This window comes from Diceros bicornis, chromosome 14 (assembly GCF_020826845.1).
Source record: "Diceros bicornis minor isolate mBicDic1 chromosome 14, mDicBic1.mat.cur, whole genome shotgun sequence".
Classification (NCBI taxonomy): Eukaryota; Metazoa; Chordata; class Mammalia; order Perissodactyla; family Rhinocerotidae; genus Diceros; species Diceros bicornis.
The window spans coordinates 26,266,638-26,287,815 of NC_080753.1; the positions used below are offsets into that span (position 1 = coordinate 26,266,638).

The window sequence follows — 21,178 nt, forward strand, 5'->3', positions numbered from 1 at the left end:
CAACTCTTCCTCTTATCCTTTTCCCTCCTCCATACAAACTTCAGATGGGACTTGGGCTACCCTAGAAACCTAGAGTGTTCAGGGATCTTAACAAGAAGACCAATATAACTTATAGTCTAGCAGAAATTTCATAAACAGATGAGACAGAAAAGAGAGGCAGAGCCAGAGAAGTAGAATAGTCTTAGATCAGATAGAGGACATAATAGTTTAGACATGTCTTGGGATAACTTAAACAAAAATATTTAATGGTCTTTGTGAACATTATCTTACCAGAAATAGTCTATAGGTTTATATCCTATGTATAAAACTGTGTTTTAATAACACATAAAAAATAATTTTTTAATATGAAACAATATTCCTCACCCTTCATGATAAAATAAATGCCAACTCACTTCATCTGCTTTTACAGAAGCCACTGCCAATTCCTTCTCCTTTACTGCAAGATCTTGAGAGAGTTTCGCAACGGACTCACTTGCCTCCATAAGCTTATCAAGACCTTTACAAACACACACATATACGCTTTTGCTGAGCATATGAACATCCCTTCATCAAATACTTATTCAACATTTACTACTTATAAGGCACCATCTAAGTACTACAACAAACACAGGATAATTATCTATGGACAAATGCTTCAAAAATACACCTATCTTAGAGCAACAATATTGATCATATTTCTGCGAGTTTCAGCAGGGGTTGAAGAAAATAGCTCTGAGAGAAGAACATCGTCTAGCTACGTTTAAGGGAAAGTCACAATGCCATATTGAGTAAGATTATTTTAGTCAGGAAACTTATTTGACAAATTTTTGCTCTCCTTGGCTTTGCAAACAGTTTGTAACTATCATTTTTTGCCTTTGAATCACATTACAACTGAGATGGCAAATGAGACAGAAAATATATTAACATTTTGGTGGTTCTCTTTGCTATAAAAATGAAAATACTAAAACTTGTGGAACTGGCTCTGTGACTTTCAGTACTGTAGAGAAAAATAACTGGTTAACTGAATTTTTCACATTCCAACTGGGTTCTAGACAGTGGTGTTTTGGTGAATGTTTAGCATCTGGGTCTCTTGCAGGCAAGGGGGATCATTCATCTGTATGTTTTCCAATTCCCGTGGTGTAAATACTCTCCACATGGCTGATTTCAAGCTACCAAGAGATTCTCAGTAGCATACCATTATATAACACTTCTACCATACTGACAGAAATAAATAACCTCAAGAACATTAATAATAGTAAAATAGAGTAAAAATAACTAAGAAGTGATGTTTTGAGTATTTATTGCCTTCTTTTTAATATAATTTATTTAATTATAAGTTTATATGATTTAACTTTTAATAAAGGCTGTGTTTACCAGATCATAAAATCCTAAAAATTGAACAATTAACTCTCACATGCCAGTACAAGTAGCTTCAGCACACCATGATTCTAGAACATTCTATAGAAAAGCTGCAAGAAAGTGAGACATGAGAAAAACAACAGAAAAAGGCTTCTTTCACAGTGCTTCTATCATCACTGTAACTTCACAGACCTTAGAGCTCAGTTATGCTATGTGACCAAGTTTTGTGTAGAAGAAGTGAAAAGAAAGTACTAACATGTTTTGGATTGTTTGGGCCAAACAAGCTTTCTGGACTTTGTAATCTGTTCCAATTTATACTTTTCCTATGTATATTACATACACTGGACACTCAGAAAATCATTGCTCAGGTAAACAGTCTCTTTCTGTTATCTGTTTTTGTTTCTGTTTTGTTGCCTCTTCATTTGCTAGAAATTTGAGAAGCATTAACATGGCAAAGTTTATACAAATCCAGGCCAATTGTAAAGAAACCCAAAACTGAAATTGTGGTCAGTTGCCAAGATCTGGCTTTTCCCCATCTGCAGTAACTATGGTGACTTGCTGCCCAACAGGGTGGGCCCAGATTTGAAAGAGCTGGGAGAAGTGGTTCCAGAAAGAAAACAGGCCATCTCTGTTTAGATTTTCTTCTGCCCAGAGTTTCTTGACAGGTCAAAGACCCTTAAGTGTATCCCTCAAAATAATCTATTACTAACAATAAAGTCAGTATTTCATTTTCAAACACAACAATATCTGCCAAACAAAATATTGGGATCCCCATCAAACAAGCCCTAAAAAGACAAGATTCCATTCTGCTTACCAATATTCATACGTTCAGCTTGTTCATTAATGTATTTCACCTTTTCAGTATAAATGTTTTTATAACCATTTATAAAAGAGAGATAAGATTTGGGAGTCACATGTGCTCTTCGGCGGTATCTGAAAGTAGAACATAAAAGTGATCTTCCTCTCTATCATTCTGGTGTACTCTCATAAAACGTCAATACAGACGCTCTTCCCACTGTGAAATCAGTGTAATTCCAGAGAGTGAGTCATTAGCAAGAGGGAAGGAATGGTTTCCCTAGAAGTGAGGTGGGAAGAACACTAAATCTCTAACTGATGTTTGATCTTTTAGAGGTCTTTGACTCTTATCCCCACTCTGGGCTTATTTCCTCATCTGGAAAACCAAGAAAAGAATCACCGCCCTACACTTCCCAGTATTTTGTGAAGATCAAAAAATAAAACAGCATATGTAAAGACACTTTGTAAACTTCAAGGCTCTATACAAATATTAGGGATAAGTGGTTGAAATTAATTTGTGCTACGATGTGTTTTCATTCAACTGATATTTGCTACACATCTTTTCACTGCTAGAAACCCAGCAGAGTGGGCTTACAAGGTGAAAACCAGCCTCTCCCCTGATTCACTGAATCGTCCTTGAAATCAAGGCAGCCACACTTGATTCAAACATTCAACTCACTACAGGCTTTAGTATAGTAACTATTTTTCACAATAGAAATAAATAAAAGAAATAATTTTATTCAGGAGAAACTCAAGTCAAAGAAGAGCTCTTCACATACTATAAAATTATTTTAACTTTTATATTAATTTTTCACTTTTAGAGTTCTGAAGATTTTTAATATTTAAAAAAAATTTAAGGACTTGGGCAAATATGTTACTATCATTAAATATTATATAAATATTACATTCAGAATAAACTTTGACAACCTAAGAGGATATGAAAAATTTGGAAAATACATCAATATTTTCAAAAATAAAGACATGGGTTTTTGTACCCACACAAAGGTAAAAAAAATTTCTCTCCACAGATGATGGCGGCAGGTGGAGTTCAAGTGAAGTAAAAAGAAAATCTTCCTAACAGTAAGAATTAAAACATGCAGATTCACCAAGAGCATCTGGGAGATTATCTAGAATTATGTAAGAGCGTGGTCCAGGTATGGTTTTAAGTAAAGAAAACGCCAGGATAAACAAACATTTGTGAGATAGGGACTTCCTGGAAAAATCAATGAAAGTGTTACCAGACTCTCTATGCAGAAAAATAGGCATTGTCTTTCTGGGAGGTTCTACACCCCCTGGAGCCCAGCCATTAACCCTAAGAGAGGAGCCCACTGTTCCAGAGATCTATGCTGGTCCACCTTCATTCACATCTCTCAATTGTAACAGTGACTACTGGATAGAAATTCCGTATTTTTGAACTGTCAACACCAGCTTTCAAATAATGAACACCGTGGCTGCTTTTAGGGAATGGACTCTTCTACAGTCAATTAAAATTTTGTTTCATAATTATTTGGCATGAAAACATTGATAAGACTAAGTGATGCAAATACAAAGCCTAAATGTTCCCTTAACATAAGGCAATAATGAAACTGTAAAACAGTGTACTTCTTTAATCAAGATAAATAATGCATTTGAATAAGAAACTCATTTTAAATAGTTTACAATGGATTAGTTAAGTCGTTTTCAAAAGAAAAATTAAGCAAATGAAATAAAGTGATTCATTAAGCATCTGTTACTTTGAGGCCTGGAGGGAAAAGAGGTACTTAAGTATGGGCACTAGTTAATTTTTAAATCTTGTTTATTTATCATCTTTCCAATACATAATCACTGGAAAATCAAAGCAAGAAAAAATCTAAGTATAGCTGGGCCTTTGTGCTCAATCAGTAGGAAGAGTCTTTTACTGGACGTTACATTTAATTCCTCTTTGAGGGGAACTTTGTGATTCTGAGCTATCATGCTTATGTAATGTCACTTACCTTTGGAAATAATTTTCACAGCTCTCTGAAACCATGTCATGAAAGAGGCCCATTGTTTCTACGACTTGTCTTTTAGTGTCACTAGAGCAGACAATACTATAGCCTGAAAGGAAATAGGAGGCCACGGCGATCAGAGCCTCCTTTGGCCAGCGACTGAACCAGTCCATAGTGCAACCTGATATCAAGCCAGGAAATTTCAAAGAACGGGCACGGAACTTCTCACCAACCTATTGACAGCAAAGTCAAAAAGCATTAGAAACACAGAAGGATTATAAGTTGGCTAGAGAGAGGTTTATGTATTCTGAGCCAATAGTGTGACATCACAAATTTTTTAAAAAATCTTCTTAGATTACATTAATAAATAAAGTGTCCAGATGAAGGGAGGTAATATTTCCACACTCTTCCCTGTCCTAAGACTACATCTGTTTGACTCTAGGAGCTCCCTTTTAAGAGGAAACTGACAAACTAGAACTCTTCTAATGAGAGATGACCAGGACAGTGAAAGGCCTGGACACAAACAAGTGAGGACCGCAGAAGGAATGGGACCTGTTTGCAAAACTTTCTCCAAATATCTCATGACCTGTACAAGGGAGAGAGACTGGGTTCACTTTATAGGACTGAAGCAGAATCACAGAGGAAGAGACAGAGAGACAATTGATGTAAAGAAGATCTTTCTCACTATTAGACTAACTAAAATTTAAGCAGGTTGCCTGGCAAGTTAGTGAGATCCCCAGAGCAGAGCTGCCCAATAGGACTTTCTGTGATGATGGAAATGTTCTATATATGTGTTTTCCAATATGGTAGCCACTAGCCACACATAGGTATTGAGCACTTGAAATGGAGCTACTGGGACTAAGGAATTGAGTTTTTATTTTTACCTAATTTTAATTAATCAAAATTTAAATGGCCATACATAGCTAATGGCTATTATATTGGATAGCATGGTGAGCTAGAGATATTCAAACCTACATCAGGGACATTCTAGATGGTATGTCTATATTGGAGGTAGAGCTGAATAGGATTATATCACCAATATATACACTATCCAACATATTATAATTGAGATAATCTACATCTCTAGGTAATTAATGAAAGTTGTAGGCTATGCAATAATTTCCAGTAAGATGAATATTTTAAATGATCACACTTTGGTATGAGATTTTGGTCAGTGCAGATTGGTGGTAGTAAAGTGTTAATTTTAACTCAATGTAACAATGTTTCTGAGCAAATCATCTCATCAGAGAAGGTAAACTATCCAAACACATTTAAATAAGTAACTCCTCCTATGTAGATATAAATAAAATGAAACCTTACTGGAGAAAAGCAGAGAACCACATGCAAGTTCTTCCTTGACCTTGAGATGAAGTACTCATACAGATTATCAAATGTCGGAGGATGGCGAGGCAGCTCCCTTTTCATCACCGATATGAGACTTTGGGTGATTTCATCCATCTCATCTCGTGCAAACAAATTGGAGATCTTTAAGGAATAGACAAGAAAGTATTCTGTATTTTAAGAGTTCCTCACAGCCAATTCACTGTCAAAGTCTGGTCCTTTTTTATCCCCTGCGTGTCATCTTTTTTCTTATTTTCTTTCTGCATCTCCATAGTCAAATCCCTGGTTTGCCACAGATTACCAAGTGTGCAACTTTTTATTGAGCAGCTTAATCGGGAGCAAATTATGTTTCTCCTTGCTCAATAGCTACCACCAAAAAGCTATCTCTACCATTCCAATCATCTCTTTAAATGTCCAGTGACACCCTCTGTTCTGACTCATAGTCTCAACTCTGGCTCCAAGGTAGTTAACCAGCTCGTGCACCAGTAAGCATCAATATACATCATTGTGAAGGGAAGAGTTAACAGAGCAGGTCTGATCTAGAGAAGGGTGTGATTGCAGGGGTGGCTGGCCCTCAGCTGGCATCTGGGAACTTGGCTTTTGGACTGTCTCCTCCATTACTAATTGATGAAGTTGGTCTACTGTGCCTAGACTATTTGTACAAATATGGGGATATATGGTGAACATCTGCTTTCCTTCTGGGAGTCTGGAATTTTAGCAGTTGTGGCTAGGCAGGGAGTGACTACATGACAGCCCCCAATTAAACCATTGGCCTCTGAATCTCAAACAGTCTTCCCTGAACAGAAATACAACGCATGTGCTACCGCATTTCATTATTAGAGGAAAAGCATATTCTGTATGGCTCCTTTGGTGAGAACATAGGAAGCCTGCACGTGGATTTCTCCAGACTCTACCTGAGGTGTCTTTTTCTTTACTGATCCTACTGTGAATCCTTACTATGTTGCTGCACTAAATCTTAGCCATGAGTACAACTATATGCTAAGTCCCATGAGTCCTTCTAATAAAGTACCACAAATCTGGATGGTCGTGGAAGTGCTGATACAAGTGGTATCAGAAGTGATGACACAAGGGCCGGCCAGGTGGCATAGTGGTTAAGTTCTCACACTCTGCTTCGGCAGCCCGGGGTTCGCCAGTTCAGATCCTGGGCACAGACCTACTCACCGCTCATCAAGTCATGCTGAGGCAGCGTCCCACATAGAAGAAATAGAAAGACCTACAACTAGGATATACAACTATGTACTGGGGCTTTGGGGGGAAAAAAGAGAAAAAGAGGAAGATTGGCAACAGATGTTAGCTCAGGGCCAATCTTCCTCAAAAAAAAAAAAAGAAGTTCATTTGTTGTAAAAAAGAAAAAAAAAAGTCATGACACAAACAGCTACTTACAGCTAGTGGAACTCTTTCAACCATTCTTTACTCTTGATCATTAGAGAGAGAAAGAGAGAGATAGATGATAGATGACTTTGCTTCTCCTAAAATAAATTATAGGATCAAATTGAAGATTGAAGAGACAAATAAGAAAGCATATTTAAAATCAAAGAAAACATACAAAGTATCTGGAGGTGGGCAGCATTCATTTCACAGGAACTTCAAAAAATCTAGTAAATCTCGTACATTAATCATGTCTAAAATAAAAAACGTGTGCTAAATGGCCTCACTTCTGAAGGGTTGCTGCTTTGTCTATCCAAATTTACACTTTAAAAATATTAGTTTTTCTCTACTTTTGAGACTTACCTCCCCCGAAGACAGCAGGTTGTTAAGATATTCCAGAAATGCTTCATCTTTTATTTCATTGTCAGTAAAGATGAAAGTGATGCCTTTTCCATCAGCACCAGCAACTTTGTACAAACCTTTTAAGTCGTCTGTTAGATTATTCACGTTATATGACCTAAAAATAGAAGCAGTAGGAAATTTAAAAATAAAAATATATGTATAATCATAATTTATCTCAAAACATAATATAACCCATGATAGAGCATAATCTGCACCTGCTCCAGTAGATATTAAATAATAGTGCCTGCTAGAAAACACAGCGATTAGAGCAAAAAAAGCTACATGTTATAACTCAAAACAAATATGTTTTACCTAACTTGAGAGGTGAGAAATGGGGAACTTACCAGAAGTGACTCATGTAGAAAAACTAGGAATAGAGAAATGAACTTTTATTCCCTGAAATCTGAGAGGTCTTAGCAACAGATTTTGCCCAAGTGAATACATCTGTAATACCTAAAACTAGTCTGAAATTTGGATGAGTTTGGATTTGTAAGAAAGTCATGATAAATTATAAATAAAATTAGTGATAAATTATATATAGTGGTAATTTGCACATCTCACTAAGTGGCTAGATTCAGAGAAAGCCTACAGGAAAAGATGCACTATGCAATGTGATATCCACAACAGAGATGTTACAATTACGTGGTTACAGATGATGAAAAGAGAAGCTCTTGGTCTTTGGTTATCTGTGTACTCTGTCCCCTACTAAACACATGTGCTGCCAGAGATGATGTGATGTGTAAAAATCAAGCAGACATTTTCTGAAGTGTTGTATATGAATCCTCATGAGTAAGTTGATGACAAGGACAGTAAAGAAACCCTCTCTTGAAGGAGGTTTTACAGTGCAGGTAATAAAGGTAATAAGTAATAAGCCATAGGGTCTAATGGAAAGACTATGGGCACTGGAACCAGACGGACCTGGGGTCAAATCCCCATTCTGCAGTTTTAGAAAAATTCCTTCACATTTCTCAGCTTCTGTTAACTCATCTGCAAAATGAAGATAATATCTATTTGTACAGGTTGCTGTCGGCATTAGAGGTGATGTAGCTTAAGTGCACTTGAATGAATAAATAGCTTATTTTTAAACTGGGAGCATCAGCTACCCGCTTCAGAGTGGCACTACAGTAAAAGTCTTGTAGACCTCCACAAAAGGAACCCCATCAAAAAAAAGAACACAGGTCCCTTTCAAAATAATTCCCAAAGGAGAAGTTCATTAAAAAGAGAAATCGTTTGCTGAGACATAGCTGCACCTACATCTGCATCTGTGTTGGGAGAGTAACACAGCCCACATCCTTCCTGCAGAGATGCTGTGGGCTGGTGCTGTCAGAGTAATCCTCTCCCTTACCGGCCAGCCTCTGAATCCACCAGGCAATGATGTCACATAGCCATTTTGGCAGATTTTTTCCCTTTGAATTAAACTTTTATGTCTTGCTTTTGCAATATATAGACACAGTCACAACACACCTCTCTCTAGGTCCTGACATCTCTTGCTTCTTCCTTTCATAGCTAAGCTTCTTGAGGAGTTCCTAAATTTGTTATCGTTGCTTCTTCCCTTCCTTAGTCCAATGTGGCGTCCACATCCATCCACTCCACTGGAAGTTTGGTCACGTTGACTGTTAGTTACCACTTTTCATGCCTTAACTTAATCAACATTTTCAGGCTAATTCTCTACCTCCTTGGTTTCTGGAACCCACTCTAGATTTCCCCCTCTCTACTTGCCTCTCCTTCTTACTCCTCATTGCAAGCCCCCTTTCTCTATGTTGGTAGACCCCAGGGTTCTTTCCTCAGCCGTCTTTTCTTCTCACTCAGCACCCTACTCATGCTCCTCATTAATTTAAAGGTGTTCTCTCCACTGAGACTTCTATACTTATATCTTGAGACCCCTCTCCTGAACTCCACCTCCGTGAAGCTAACTACCTATGGAAACTGTGTGTTCTGCAGACATTTCATATTCAACATGTACTGAACTAAATTCTCATTTTACCATTTAAAACAGGTCATTTATTCATTTGTTCAAACTTTTTTTTTTTTTTTTGGCTGAGGAAGATTTGCCCTGAGCTAACATCTGTTGCTAATCTTCCTCTTTTTTTGCTTGAAGAAGATTCACCCTGAGCTAACATCTGTGCCAGTCTTCCTCTACTTTGTATGTGGGTTGCCACCATAGCATGGCTGACAAGTGGTGTAGGTCCACTCCTGGGATCCAAACCCGCGAACCCAGGCTGCTGAAGCAGAGCATGCCGAACTTAACCACTAAACCACGGGGCCGGCCCCCAAACATACTTTTATAGTGTTGATTAAAAGTAACCACTTTATAGTTATGGTAGACAAGACAAAGGTTACAACAGTCCGTCCTCAGGGAGCTTACAGCACAGTGAAGGAGACAGAAATGTGAACCAGCACTTTTTTAATGCATTGTGATAAATACCACTGGAGAAATTAGGGTGTCATCCTAGACCCTTTCTTCTTCCCTCTTCTTTGCCCCGTATCCAATCAGTTGCTATCAATCCTACAGACTTTAAACCGTCCCCACTGACTCCTCTCTATTCCCACTTTCCCTGCTATTTTAAAATGTACCCAGGATTTGTTTTAATCAGGTATGGTAAGAAACGCAGACATGAAAAAGATTACCATGAAGGAGGAAGTTTATACTCATAGACCCCTAGAAACAGGAGGGGGCATGCCACGCCACACAGGGCTACATAGGGAAGCACCAGCATCAGTCAGGAGGTGGAAGGAGTGAGCGGAAAGCTTGGGCAACAGCCTTTATTGTGGTTCCCTTGAGGAAGGCAGGCTAAGCAGATTTAGGATTGGCTAGTCTGAATAATTCCAGCAGGTTCCGGGGCATAGATGCTATCCCTAGTCGACTAGTATTTGTCTCTGGGGTGATTAAGGCAGAGGAATACCGCTTCCTGGAGTGTAAAGCCAGACAGAGGCAGTGGTTCAGAGTATGAGCTCTGGACTGGTTGGTTTACATATGAAAGGCGCACTCCTGGGCTAGTCATTAGCTATCTCTAAGAACTGACTAGCCCTGGGAGAGGCAGTCTCTCCCCACTCAGCAAGGCCCCAGATGCCGGAGCATCAAGAATACAGAAAATAAGAAAATGTAGTTAGCACACCTGCCTTAATTTAAGCCTCTGTCATTTCTGACTACAACGACTGCAACGACATCCACCCCAGGATCACAAGTTCAGACAGCTTCAGGAATCAGGCAGTAAGGCCAATGAGAGAAGCAAGGCTGGTGGGTCTCCGGTCAACTGGAGGACAGCACGGCCCATCTCAGGAGGCAGCTGCTGCTCAGCTCCAGCCACCTGGGAATGTAGGCCCAATGTTGCCAGATCTTCCAATTGTTTCAAGAAAAGTCAGAAATACACGTTTGTTATGTGAAATCTCCCAATTTTTAAATGTTGACAACTAATTAAATTTAATTTAATTAATCTCTAGACATCTGATGTTTCATGTTTTTAAAACGCTCTTGTAAATTGTATCTTGTTAACTTTTTATCTATTTGGCAGCAGAGTGGTGTGTGTGTGTGTGTATGTGAATTGAAAAAGTGATCTCAAACGTATATGGAAATACAAAGGGCCAACTATTCAAGATAATCTTGAAGAAGAACAACAAAGTTGTTCAAGACATATTAAAAAGCTACAGTAATTAAAATAGTGGGTAATGGTGCAGATAGATAAATAAACCAGTGGAATAGACTACATTCACATATACGATCAACTGATTTTCAGAAAAATATGACACTGTGATGTGGCAAGAAAAGAATGACCCTTTCAATAATGGAGCTAAATTAATTGGATACTTATATTTAAAAAAATAATCTCATGGCCGGCCCCGTGGCTTGGCGGTTAAGTGCGCGCGCTCCACTACTGGCGGCCCGGGTTCGGATCCCGGGCGCACACCCAGGCCCCGCTTGTCTGGCCATGCTGAGGCCGCGTCCCACATACAGCAACTAGAAGGATGTGCAACTACGACATACAACTATCTACTGGGGCTTTGGGGAAAAAAAGGAGGAGGATTGGCAATAGATGTTAGCTCAGGGCCAGTCTTCCTCAGCAAAAAGAGGAGGATTAGCATGGATGTCAGCTCAGGGCTGATCTTCCTCACACACACAAAAAAATAATAATAATAATAATAACTCCTACCTCAGACTTTATAAGAAAATAAATTCTAGATGAATTTTGGTTCAAAATGTAAAAATAGTAAATTTTATTTGTAAATGTGCAGGAAATCACAGGAGAATATCTTCATGGACTTGAGATAAAAAAGATTTTTTTTTAACAGAATACAAAGAGCACTAAAATAAAAGGAAAAAATTGAAAACTTTTAAGCTTCATTAAAATTAAGATTCACCAAGAGTGAAAAGGCAAGACAAGGACGGGGAGAAGGTATTTGCAACACACACTCTGACAAAAAAATTATATCCAAAATACATAAACAACTCCTAAAAGCCAATAAGAGACAGAATCACACCCCAGTTGAAAAAAAAAAAAATGGGCAAAGGATTTAAACAGATATTTCACAAAAGAGGCTGTCCAGCTGGCCAATAAGAGATGGAAATGTGTTCAACATTATTAGCCATCTGGGAATTGCAAACTAAAACCACAATGATATACCACTGGATACCCACAAGAATTACTAAAATGAAAAAGACTCCCCATGCCAAGGGCAGGCAAGGATGTGGAAGAATTGAAACTCTCATGATCTGCTGGTGGAAGTGTAGGCTGGTAGAACCACTTTGGAAAACTACTCCATAAATCTACTAGAGCTGAACATACGCATGCTTCACATCCAGCAATTCCATCTCTAAGAGTATACTCAGACATGTACAAGAATATTCAGAACAGCTCTATTTGCCAAAAAAAAACAAACTCCACAAATGTTTATCAACTGTACAGTGGATAAGCAAATTGTGGTAATACACGATCAAGTGGAAGATTATACAGTGGTAAAGATGAACAAGCTATTGGTACATGCAGCATCATGGATGGATCTCACATACATGGTGCAAGCAACAGAAACTGGACACAAAAAAGTCAAGCTTGCATGCATCGATCGGTATAAAGTTCAAAAACAGGCAAAACTAATCAATGGGCTTAGAAGTCCAAATATGGTTACCCTTGGGAGGGTAATGACTGGGACAGGACATGAGGGGTATTTCTGGGGGTTTCTTTTTTTTTTTTTTAATTTTTTGTTTATTGCAGTAACATTGGTTTATAACATTGTAAAAATTTCAGGTGTACATCATTGTACTTCTATTTATGCATAGATTACATCATGTTCACCACCAAAATACTAATTACAACCCATCACCACACACATGTACCGAATTATCCCTTTCACCCTCCTCCCTCCCCCCTTCCCCTCTGGTCACCACCAATCCAATCTCTGTCCCTATGTGTTTGTTTATTGTTGTTATTATCTACTACTTAATGAAGGAAATCATGCGGTATTTGACCTTCTCCCTCTGACTTATTTCACTTTGCATTATACCCTCAATGTCCATCCATGATGTCACAAATGGCTGGATTTCATCGTTTCTTATGGCTGAGTAGTATTCCATTGTGTATATATACCACAGCTTCTTTATCCATTCGTCCCTTGATGGGCCCTTAGGTTGCTTCCAAGTCTTGGCTATTGTGAATAACGCTGCAATGAACACAGCGGTGCATGTACCTTTACACATTGGTGTTTTCAAGTTCTTTGGATAAATACCCAGCAGTGGGATGGCTGGATCATATGGTAGTTCTATCCTTGATTTTTTGAGGAATCTCCATACTGTTTTCCATAGTGGCTGCACCAGTTTGCACTCCCACCAGCAGTGTATGAGAGTTCCCTTCTCTCCACATCCTCTCCAACACATGTTGTTTCCTGTCTTGTTAATTATAGCCATTCTGACGGGCATGAGGTGATATCTCATTGTAGTTTTGATTTGCATTTCCCTGATAGTTAATGATTTTGAACATCTTTTCATGTGTCTGTTGGCCATCTGTATATCTTCTTTGGAGAAATGTCTGTTCAGGTCCTTTGCCCATTTTTTAATTGGGTTGGTAGTTTTTTTGTTGGTAAGATGCATGAGTTCTTTATATATTTTGGAGATTAAGCCCTCATCAGAAGTATGGTTTACAAATATCTTCTCCCAATTGTTAGGTTGTCTTTTCGTTTTGTTGATGGTTTCCTTTGCTGTGCAGAAACTTTTTAGTTTGATGTAGTCCCATTTGTTTATTTTTTCTATTGTTTCTCTTGCCCGGTCAGATGTGGTGTTTGAGAAGATGTTGCTAAGACTGATGTCGAAGAGCGTACTGCCTATGTTTTCTTCCAGAAGTTTCACAGTTTCAGGTCTTACATTCAAGTCTTTAATCCATTTGGAGTTAATTTTTGTGTATGGTGTAAGGTAAGGGTCTACTTTCATTTTTTTGCATATGGCTATCCAGTTTTCCCAACACCATTTGTTGAAGAGACTTTCTTTTCCCCATTGTATGTTCTTGGCTCCTTTGTCAAAGATTAGCTGTCCATAGATGTGTGGGTTTATTTCTGGGCTTTCGATTCTATTCCATTGATCTGTGTGTCTGTTTTTGTGCCAGTACCATGCTGTTTTGGCTACTACAGCTTTGCAGTATATTTTGAAATCAGGGAGTGTGATACCTCCAGCTTTGTTCTTTTTTCTCAGGATTCCTTTAGCTATTCGGGGTCTTCTGTTGTTCCATATAAATTTTAGGATTCTTTGTTCTATTTCTGTGAAAAATGTTGTTGGAACTTTCATAGGGATTGCATTGAATCTATAGATGGCTTTAGGAAGTATGGACATCTTAACTATGTTAATTCTTCCAATCCAAGAGCACGGAATATCTTTCCATTTCTTTGTGTCTTCTTCAATTTCTTTCAGAAATGTTTTATAGTTTTCGGTGTACAGATCTTTCACCTCTTTGGTTAAGTTTATTCCTAGGTATTTTATTCTTTTTGTTGCAATTGTAAATGGGATGGTATTCTTAATTTCTCTTTCTGCTACTTCGTTGTTAGTGTACAGAAATGCAACTGATTTTTGTATGTTGATTTTGTATCCTGCAACTTTACCATATTCGTTTATTACTTCTAAAAGTTTTCTGGTGGATTCTTTGGGGTTTTCTATATATAAAATCATGTCATCTGCAAATAGTGACAGTTTCACTTCTTCCTTTCCAATTTGGATCCCTTTTATTTCTTTCTCTTGCCTGATTGCTCTGGCTAGGACTTCCAGTACTATGTTAAATAGGAGTGGTGACAGTGGGCATCCTTGTCTGGTTCCTGTTCTTAGAGGGATGGCTTTCAGTTTTTCACCATTGAGGATGATATTAGCTGTGGGTTTCTCATATATGGTCTTTATTATGTTGAGGTACTTTCCTTCTATACCCATTTTATTCAGAGTTTTTATCATAAATGGATGCTGTATCTTGTCAAATGCTTTCTCTGCATCTATGGAGATGATCATGTGATTTTTATTCTTCATTTTATTAATGTGGTGTATTACGTTGATTGATTTGCGAATGTTAAACCATCCCTGCATCCCTGGAATAAATCCCACTTGATCATGGTGTATAATCTTTTTAACGTATTGTTGTATGCGATTTGCTAGTATTTTATTGAGGATTTTTGCATCGATGTTCATCAGTGATATTGGCCTGTAATTTTCTTTTTTTGTGTTGTCCTTGTCTGGTTTTGGTATCAGGGTAATGTCAGCTTCGTAGAATGAGTTAGGAAGCTTCCCCCCCTCCTCAATTTTTTGGAAGAGTTTGAGAAGGATAGGTATTAAGTCTTCTTTGAATGTTTGGTAGAATTTACCAGGGAAGCTGTCTGGTCCTGGACTTTTATTTTTGGGGAGGTTTGTGATTACTGTTTCGATCTCCTTACTGGCGATTGGTCTATTCAAATTCTCTACTTCTTCTTGATCCAGTTTTAGAAGGTTGTATGATTCTAAGAATTTATCCATTTCTTCCAGATTGTCGAATTGGTTGGCATATAGCTTTTCATAGTATTCTCTTATAATCTTTTGTATTTCTGAGGTGTCTGTTGTAACCTCTCCTCTTTCATTTCTGATTTTACTTATTTGTGCCTTCTCTCTTTTTTTCTTGGTGAGTCTAGCTAAAGGTTTGTCAATTTTGTTGATCTTTTCAAAGAACCAGCTCTTGGTTTTATTAATTTTTTCTATTGTTTTTTTGGTCTCTATTTCATTTATTTCTGCTCTGATTTTTATTATTTCCCTTCTTCTACTGATTTGGGGCTTTGTTTGTTCTTCTTTTTCCAGTTCCTTCAGGTGCATTGTTAGATTGTTTATTTGAGATTTTTCTTGTTTGTTGAGATAGGCCTGTATCGCTATAAACTTCCCTCTTAGAACTGCTTTTGCTGTATCCCATAAATTCTGGCACGTCGTATTTTCATTTTCATTTGTCTCCAGGTAGTTTTTGATTTCTTCTTTGATTTCTTCGTTGACCCAGTCGTTGTTCAGTAGCATTTTGTTTAATCTCCACGTATTTGTGGCTTTTCTGATTTTCTTCCTATAGTTGATTTCTAGTTTCATACCGTTGTGGTCAGAAAAGATGCTTGGTATTATTTCAATCTTCTTAAATTTATGGAGACTTGTTTTGTGGCCTAATATGTGATCAATCCTGGAGAATGTTCCATGTGCCTTTGAAAAGAACGTGTATTCTTCGGTTTTTGGATGGAATGCTCTGCATATATCTACTAGGTCCATCTGTTGTAGTGTGTCGTTTAAGGCCAAGGTTTCCTTATTGATCTTCTGTTTGGATGATCTATCCGTTGGTGTAAGTGGAGTGTTAAAGTCCCCTACTATTATTGTGTTACTGTCTATTTCTGTTTTTATGTCTGTTAATAATTGCTTTATATATTTAGGTGCACCTACATTGGGTGCGTAGATATTTACAAGTGTTATATCCTCTTGTTGGATTGTTCCCTTGATCATTATGTAATGCCCTTCTTTGTCTCTTTTTACAGTTTTTGTTTTAACGTCTATTTTGTCTGAGATGAGTACCGCTACCCCAGCTTTCTTTTCACTGCCATTTGCGTGGAGTATCTTTTTCCATCCCTTCACTTTCAGTTTGTGAGTGTCTTTAGGTCTGAAGTGTGTCTCTTGTATGCAGCATATATATGGGTCTTGTTTTTTTATCCAGTCAGCCACCCTATGCCTTTTAATTGGAGCATTTAGTCCATTGACATTTAAAGTAGCTATTGATAAGTATGTACTTACTGCCATTTTTTAACTTTTTTTTTTTTCTCAGTGTTTTAGTAGTCCTTCTCTGTTCCTTTCTTCTTCTATACAGAATTGATGGTCCCTTTAGTTTGACCTCTGTCTGAAAGCTCTACTCTTTAACTCCCCTCCTCCCTCATGTTTTTGATATCATATCTAACCTCTTTGTTGTGCATTTGTATCCATTACGTTCTAATCATGGAAATAGATAATTTTTCCTATTTGTGGTCTTTTCTTTTCCCCTTAAATCAGTCCCTTTAACATTTCTTGTAGCACTGGTTTCTTGGTGACAAACTCCTTTAATTTTTGCTTATCTGGGAAAATTTTGATCTCTCCTTCCATTTTGAATGATCACCTTGCTGGGTAGAGTATTCTTGGCTGTAAGTTTTTTCCTTTTAGCACTTTAAATATATTGTGCCATTCTCTTCTAGCCTGTGAGGTTTCTGCAGAGAAGTCAGCTGATAGCCTTATGGGGTTTCCTTTGTACGTAACTTGACATTCTCTTGCGGCTTTTAGTATTCTCTCTTTATCTTTAATTCTGGACATGTTCACCTCGGGTAATTTCTTCTAGTCTTTCGTCCAGCTCGCAGATCCGTTCTTCTGTATCCTCTACTCTGCTTTTGAGTCCCTCTAATGAATTTTTCATTTCCTGTATTGTATTCTTCATTTCTGATTGGTTCTTTTTTATATCTTCCATTTCTTTGTTGACATTCTCACTGAGTTCATCTATTCTTATCCCCAGATCAGTGAGCATCCTTAACACTCTTAGTTTGAACTCTCTGTCAGGTAGGTTGCTCATTTCTGTTTCACTTACTTCCTTTTCTGGGGTTTTGTCCTGTTCCCTTACTTGGAATGTATTCTTTTGCCTCCTCATTTTGCCTCTTTCCCTGTGCTTGTGTCTACGTATTAGGTAGGTCAGCTACGTCTCCTGCTCTTGGATAGGTGACCTTATGTAAGTGATGGCTTAGGAGGCTTCCAGTGTGCTTCCCTCAGTTCTCAATGTTCCTGGGGTGACCCCTATGTGGGCTACGTGTATCCTTCTGCTGTGGCCTGTTTGCTCTCCCTGTAGGCACCCAGGGAGGCTGAGTTATGCTCCTGGCCAGCTGTTGTAATGCTCAGCTGCTTGGAGTTGTTGTGGGCCCTTCAGTCTCTTTATCATGTGTGGGGATCCCCAGCACAGTTGGCTGCAAGTTCTAATACCACATTTGTGTTGCAGTATTTCTTTTAAGTGAGTAGGCCCCCACCATGGCAGGTTGTTAGGCTCAGGGCCTCACAATTGCTGTAAGCCTCTAGCCTATTAGGTCTCTTGTCAGCTCTCTGAGGATTGCAGCTGGGTGGGGCTGGCCTCAGGCACAGGAGCACCCAATCGTTTCAGGTTTTGGAAGGTGGAGCAAACCTCCTATGTGGGTCTTTGAGAAGTACAAGTCTTCTGCGGCTGAGAAGCCCTGCCGCCCACAGGTCCACACACACAGTCAACACAGTCCTGCCCCGTGTGAGTGCCCCGACCTCCCCAAGCGGACCCAGTCTCTCCACGGCGGGAGCCCCACACACTCTGCCACCGCCCCACACTCTCCACCCGCTCCTTGTGCACACCCTGCCCCGCTCAAGTCGGCTCAGTTGCCAGGCTGCAGAGAATCCAGTCACCAATCTATGCAGGCCCACACGTTGCCTGAGGGCTTGTTGTTGGGTGGGGCCAGTCTCTAGGGTGGGCTGCCTGCCCTGGCTGAGCTGGATTAAATCGGTGCTCCAGCGGGTGGGGCAGACCCTGGGCTAGCTGGCCTCAGGGAGAACTCCAATGGTGTCTGTGTCAGCACGCCCACACCAGGCCACAACAATGGCCGCCGCCAATGTCCCAGTCCCTGGAGAGGTCTCACCCCTCACCGAGATGCACTCAGGGCCTATTAGGTGAGTCTCTTGTCACCAAAGCACTGTACACCTTTCTTTCTGGTGATTTTAGGGTGCTTCCTGAAACGGGTGAGTTTGCGCGCGGGCCCTTTAAGAGCCAGTTTTAGTTTCTTTGTGAACCGGGTTTTCTGGGGGTGCTCCCCAGTGTTTTAGTAGCAGGCACAGTCAGATATTATGCCGCTGGTCTCGATTGTGCTGGGTCCACAATATGCCCGCAGTGGGGGCGCTCCCCGGCTCAGGGCCCCGCGTCTCCAGGGAGGCTGCGGACCTGTGCGCTGCTCCCGGCGGCCGTGAAGCTGGCGCCTTGTGAAGGCGGCGTTTTTCCTCTCCAGAAGGGAGTCTCTGCCTCTTCCACCTCAGTTAGGATTGTCCGTTGTTGCAGGAGTTCCTCTCATCCAGTTTTCAGTTCTGTCTCAGGGGTAATTTTTCCACGAGTAGTTGTAAATTGGCTGTGTCCACGGGAGGAGGTGAGTTCCGAGTCTGCCTACGCCGTCACCTTGACTCCTCCCTTCCTCTCTGGGGTTTTCTTCATGTGTGGGCTAGCCAAATAGGTGTACCTACTTTGTGACGGCCATGATTTGTGTACATTTCCTTATATATGTTACACTTCAATGAATAGTTTACTTAAAAAATAAATATACCAAGTTGTGTTTTTTTTTAAGTAAACATTTTACTCCAAAGAAATTACCTATAGAAAAACGTATTGTCGTGTTTTCTTTTATCTTACCTGGTTAATGTTATCTGGAATATTTGATATCCAGCTATAAAAGAGGCCAATCTCGAAAGGCTTTGTTTTCCTGAACCACCAACACCCACCAGCAATGCATTTCCACAAGATGTTCGAATTATTCGTGAAATCTGTTTTGAAATAAAACAGTATTTATTCGAAAATAGGATTCAACTGTTTACATTTTCTTGCACTAAATGGGTCCAAGGTTTGACCATATGCTTCTAGACTACATTAGACTCTCTAACAGTGTATCCCAGAATTTTAAAAATTAAAGTTTCAGGTTGATTTATTTGATTCAAATTCTTTCCTTGCCTGTTTACATTTATATCATCATTTACTCAAAAAGAGTACAAATTGGCTTTCCTATTTCCTATTTCAAACTATCCTGTATGTGTGTGTAATTTTATTATTTTTAGACTCAGTGGATGGTGGAACTGCTCTTCCCAACCTGCAGAAAGGAGTTTAGAATCGTTTGCATATTATCCATCAGCCTAACACACTGAAGTATGTAGACACCCAGCTCTACAGCAAATACTACCTCTAGCATATCTCTGCCAATGAAAATTTTTTAAAAGTACCCAAATTCTACTCACAATGGGGGCAGGAAGGCTTTGGAGGAAAAAAAATCAGAGACACAGCTTTTAGTTTTGCGTTGCTTTTCTATATGGTTGATTTCCTCAGCGAGGATAAGGCTGGAATTGCGGTCCAAATTTTATGCAGGCCGGTTCAAGACATGACCAAAAAGTTGTCTTTTACATTAATGTCACTCATTAGGGAGAAAGTCTAGATGGATCACTAAATTCATTATCACTACTAAAAAGAATTTTTTTTAACGCAAGTTTTACAGGTGGCAGATCAGTAACAACACCTTGATATGTATTAATTCTATCATTATATTTTTAATATATTAACCATTTCTGTGGTTTTGCACCTAGAACAGAGTCCCAGGCCCCCAAGACCTTGTCACAGTGGGTGCTCAATAATTACTTGCTGAATGGATGAATGTGGAACAGCCCTAGAACATTTGGAAATTCACCAAGTTTGCCAGAAGACAACTTTATGATAAATAGAGAACTAACAGCCTGCTCTTTATTAAACCTCCCTACTCCATGTTTTGACTTTCTGGAGAAATTCCTTTTTGATCCACAAATTATATAAATAACTCCTTTCTGCAGCCTTTTAGACTTGGATCAAACTATGCTCCTTTTGGGTGCTGCCTCCAACTGGTTTCTATTTTTTCACCAGTCCTGTATACCCAGCCCACCCCTTCCCCATCAGTTTGCCCATGATCTGTAAGCCAATCATGAAACTGACGTTTTTTAAAGCATCAACTTTTCCTCCAGGGGGAACAGGATTCCTATCATATCAAAATATAATTTGAGGAGGGACTATTTCTTCCTCAGTGTTCTCCAACTTACTTTCTAGGAAGGTAAAACTGAGACTCAGTGTGTCAAAAGCTCTGAACATAAAAACCATCAATTTGCCCTTGAAAAACATCTGCTGTCAGGTAGATAGATTCAAATAAGGAGTTTCTGATTAAGCCTTTGTTTTCTAAGACAGTGAACTGACCCAACCTATGGTCACTCTTCTATACACTGCCTGAAAATACATATTTATTCTCTCATAAAGTTTATCTGTGAAATTTACTAAACTTTTACACAATCGATTTATATCAGTAAATAGTCAATAGTTAGAACCTTAATAAGATGAGTCATCGCATCTTTAAAAAACACCAGATCAAGAGATGTTCCTCTAATGATTTCATTAAACTGTCTTTGGTAAAACTGGAGTTTTTCAGACAGAAAGTCAAAGGATGGGACCTACGGAGGGGAGAGAGAGAGAAAAATAATATTTAAGATCCAAATATTTATAAAAATCACAATTGTAAAGACACTCAAAAGTAATTCTAAAAAATTGTTTTAAAAACCTAATGGATTTCCTAAGATTTATCACGGATTAGTCTACTTTTAGTTATTTCCATTTTCAGAGGCCTGAAACCAAACTGCATTAGTTGGTTTCCAATCTGAAACCATTTCTGACCTTTCCCTTCAAGGACCCTGGCACCAG

At 39.0% G+C, this 21,178-nt stretch overlaps 1 protein-coding gene across 2 annotated transcripts in view; it reads right to left on the minus strand.

Moving 5' to 3' along the window:
• Positions 1-21,178, minus strand: part of DNAH8 (dynein axonemal heavy chain 8) — a 295,649-nt gene that overhangs the window by 107,149 nt on the left and 167,322 nt on the right. For both annotated transcript variants that reach the window (XM_058554442.1, XM_058554441.1), the window contains 7 exons: positions 20,809-20,931; positions 19,109-19,239; positions 7,194-7,347; positions 5,421-5,585; positions 4,107-4,333; positions 2,153-2,271; positions 393-496 (listed from right to left, as the gene is read on the minus strand). In XM_058554442.1, the coding sequence (XP_058410425.1) occupies positions 393-496; positions 2,153-2,271; positions 4,107-4,333; positions 5,421-5,585; positions 7,194-7,347; positions 19,109-19,239; positions 20,809-20,931 (1,023 nt within the window). The remainder of the gene's footprint in view (positions 1-392; positions 497-2,152; positions 2,272-4,106; positions 4,334-5,420; positions 5,586-7,193; positions 7,348-19,108; positions 19,240-20,808; positions 20,932-21,178) is intronic.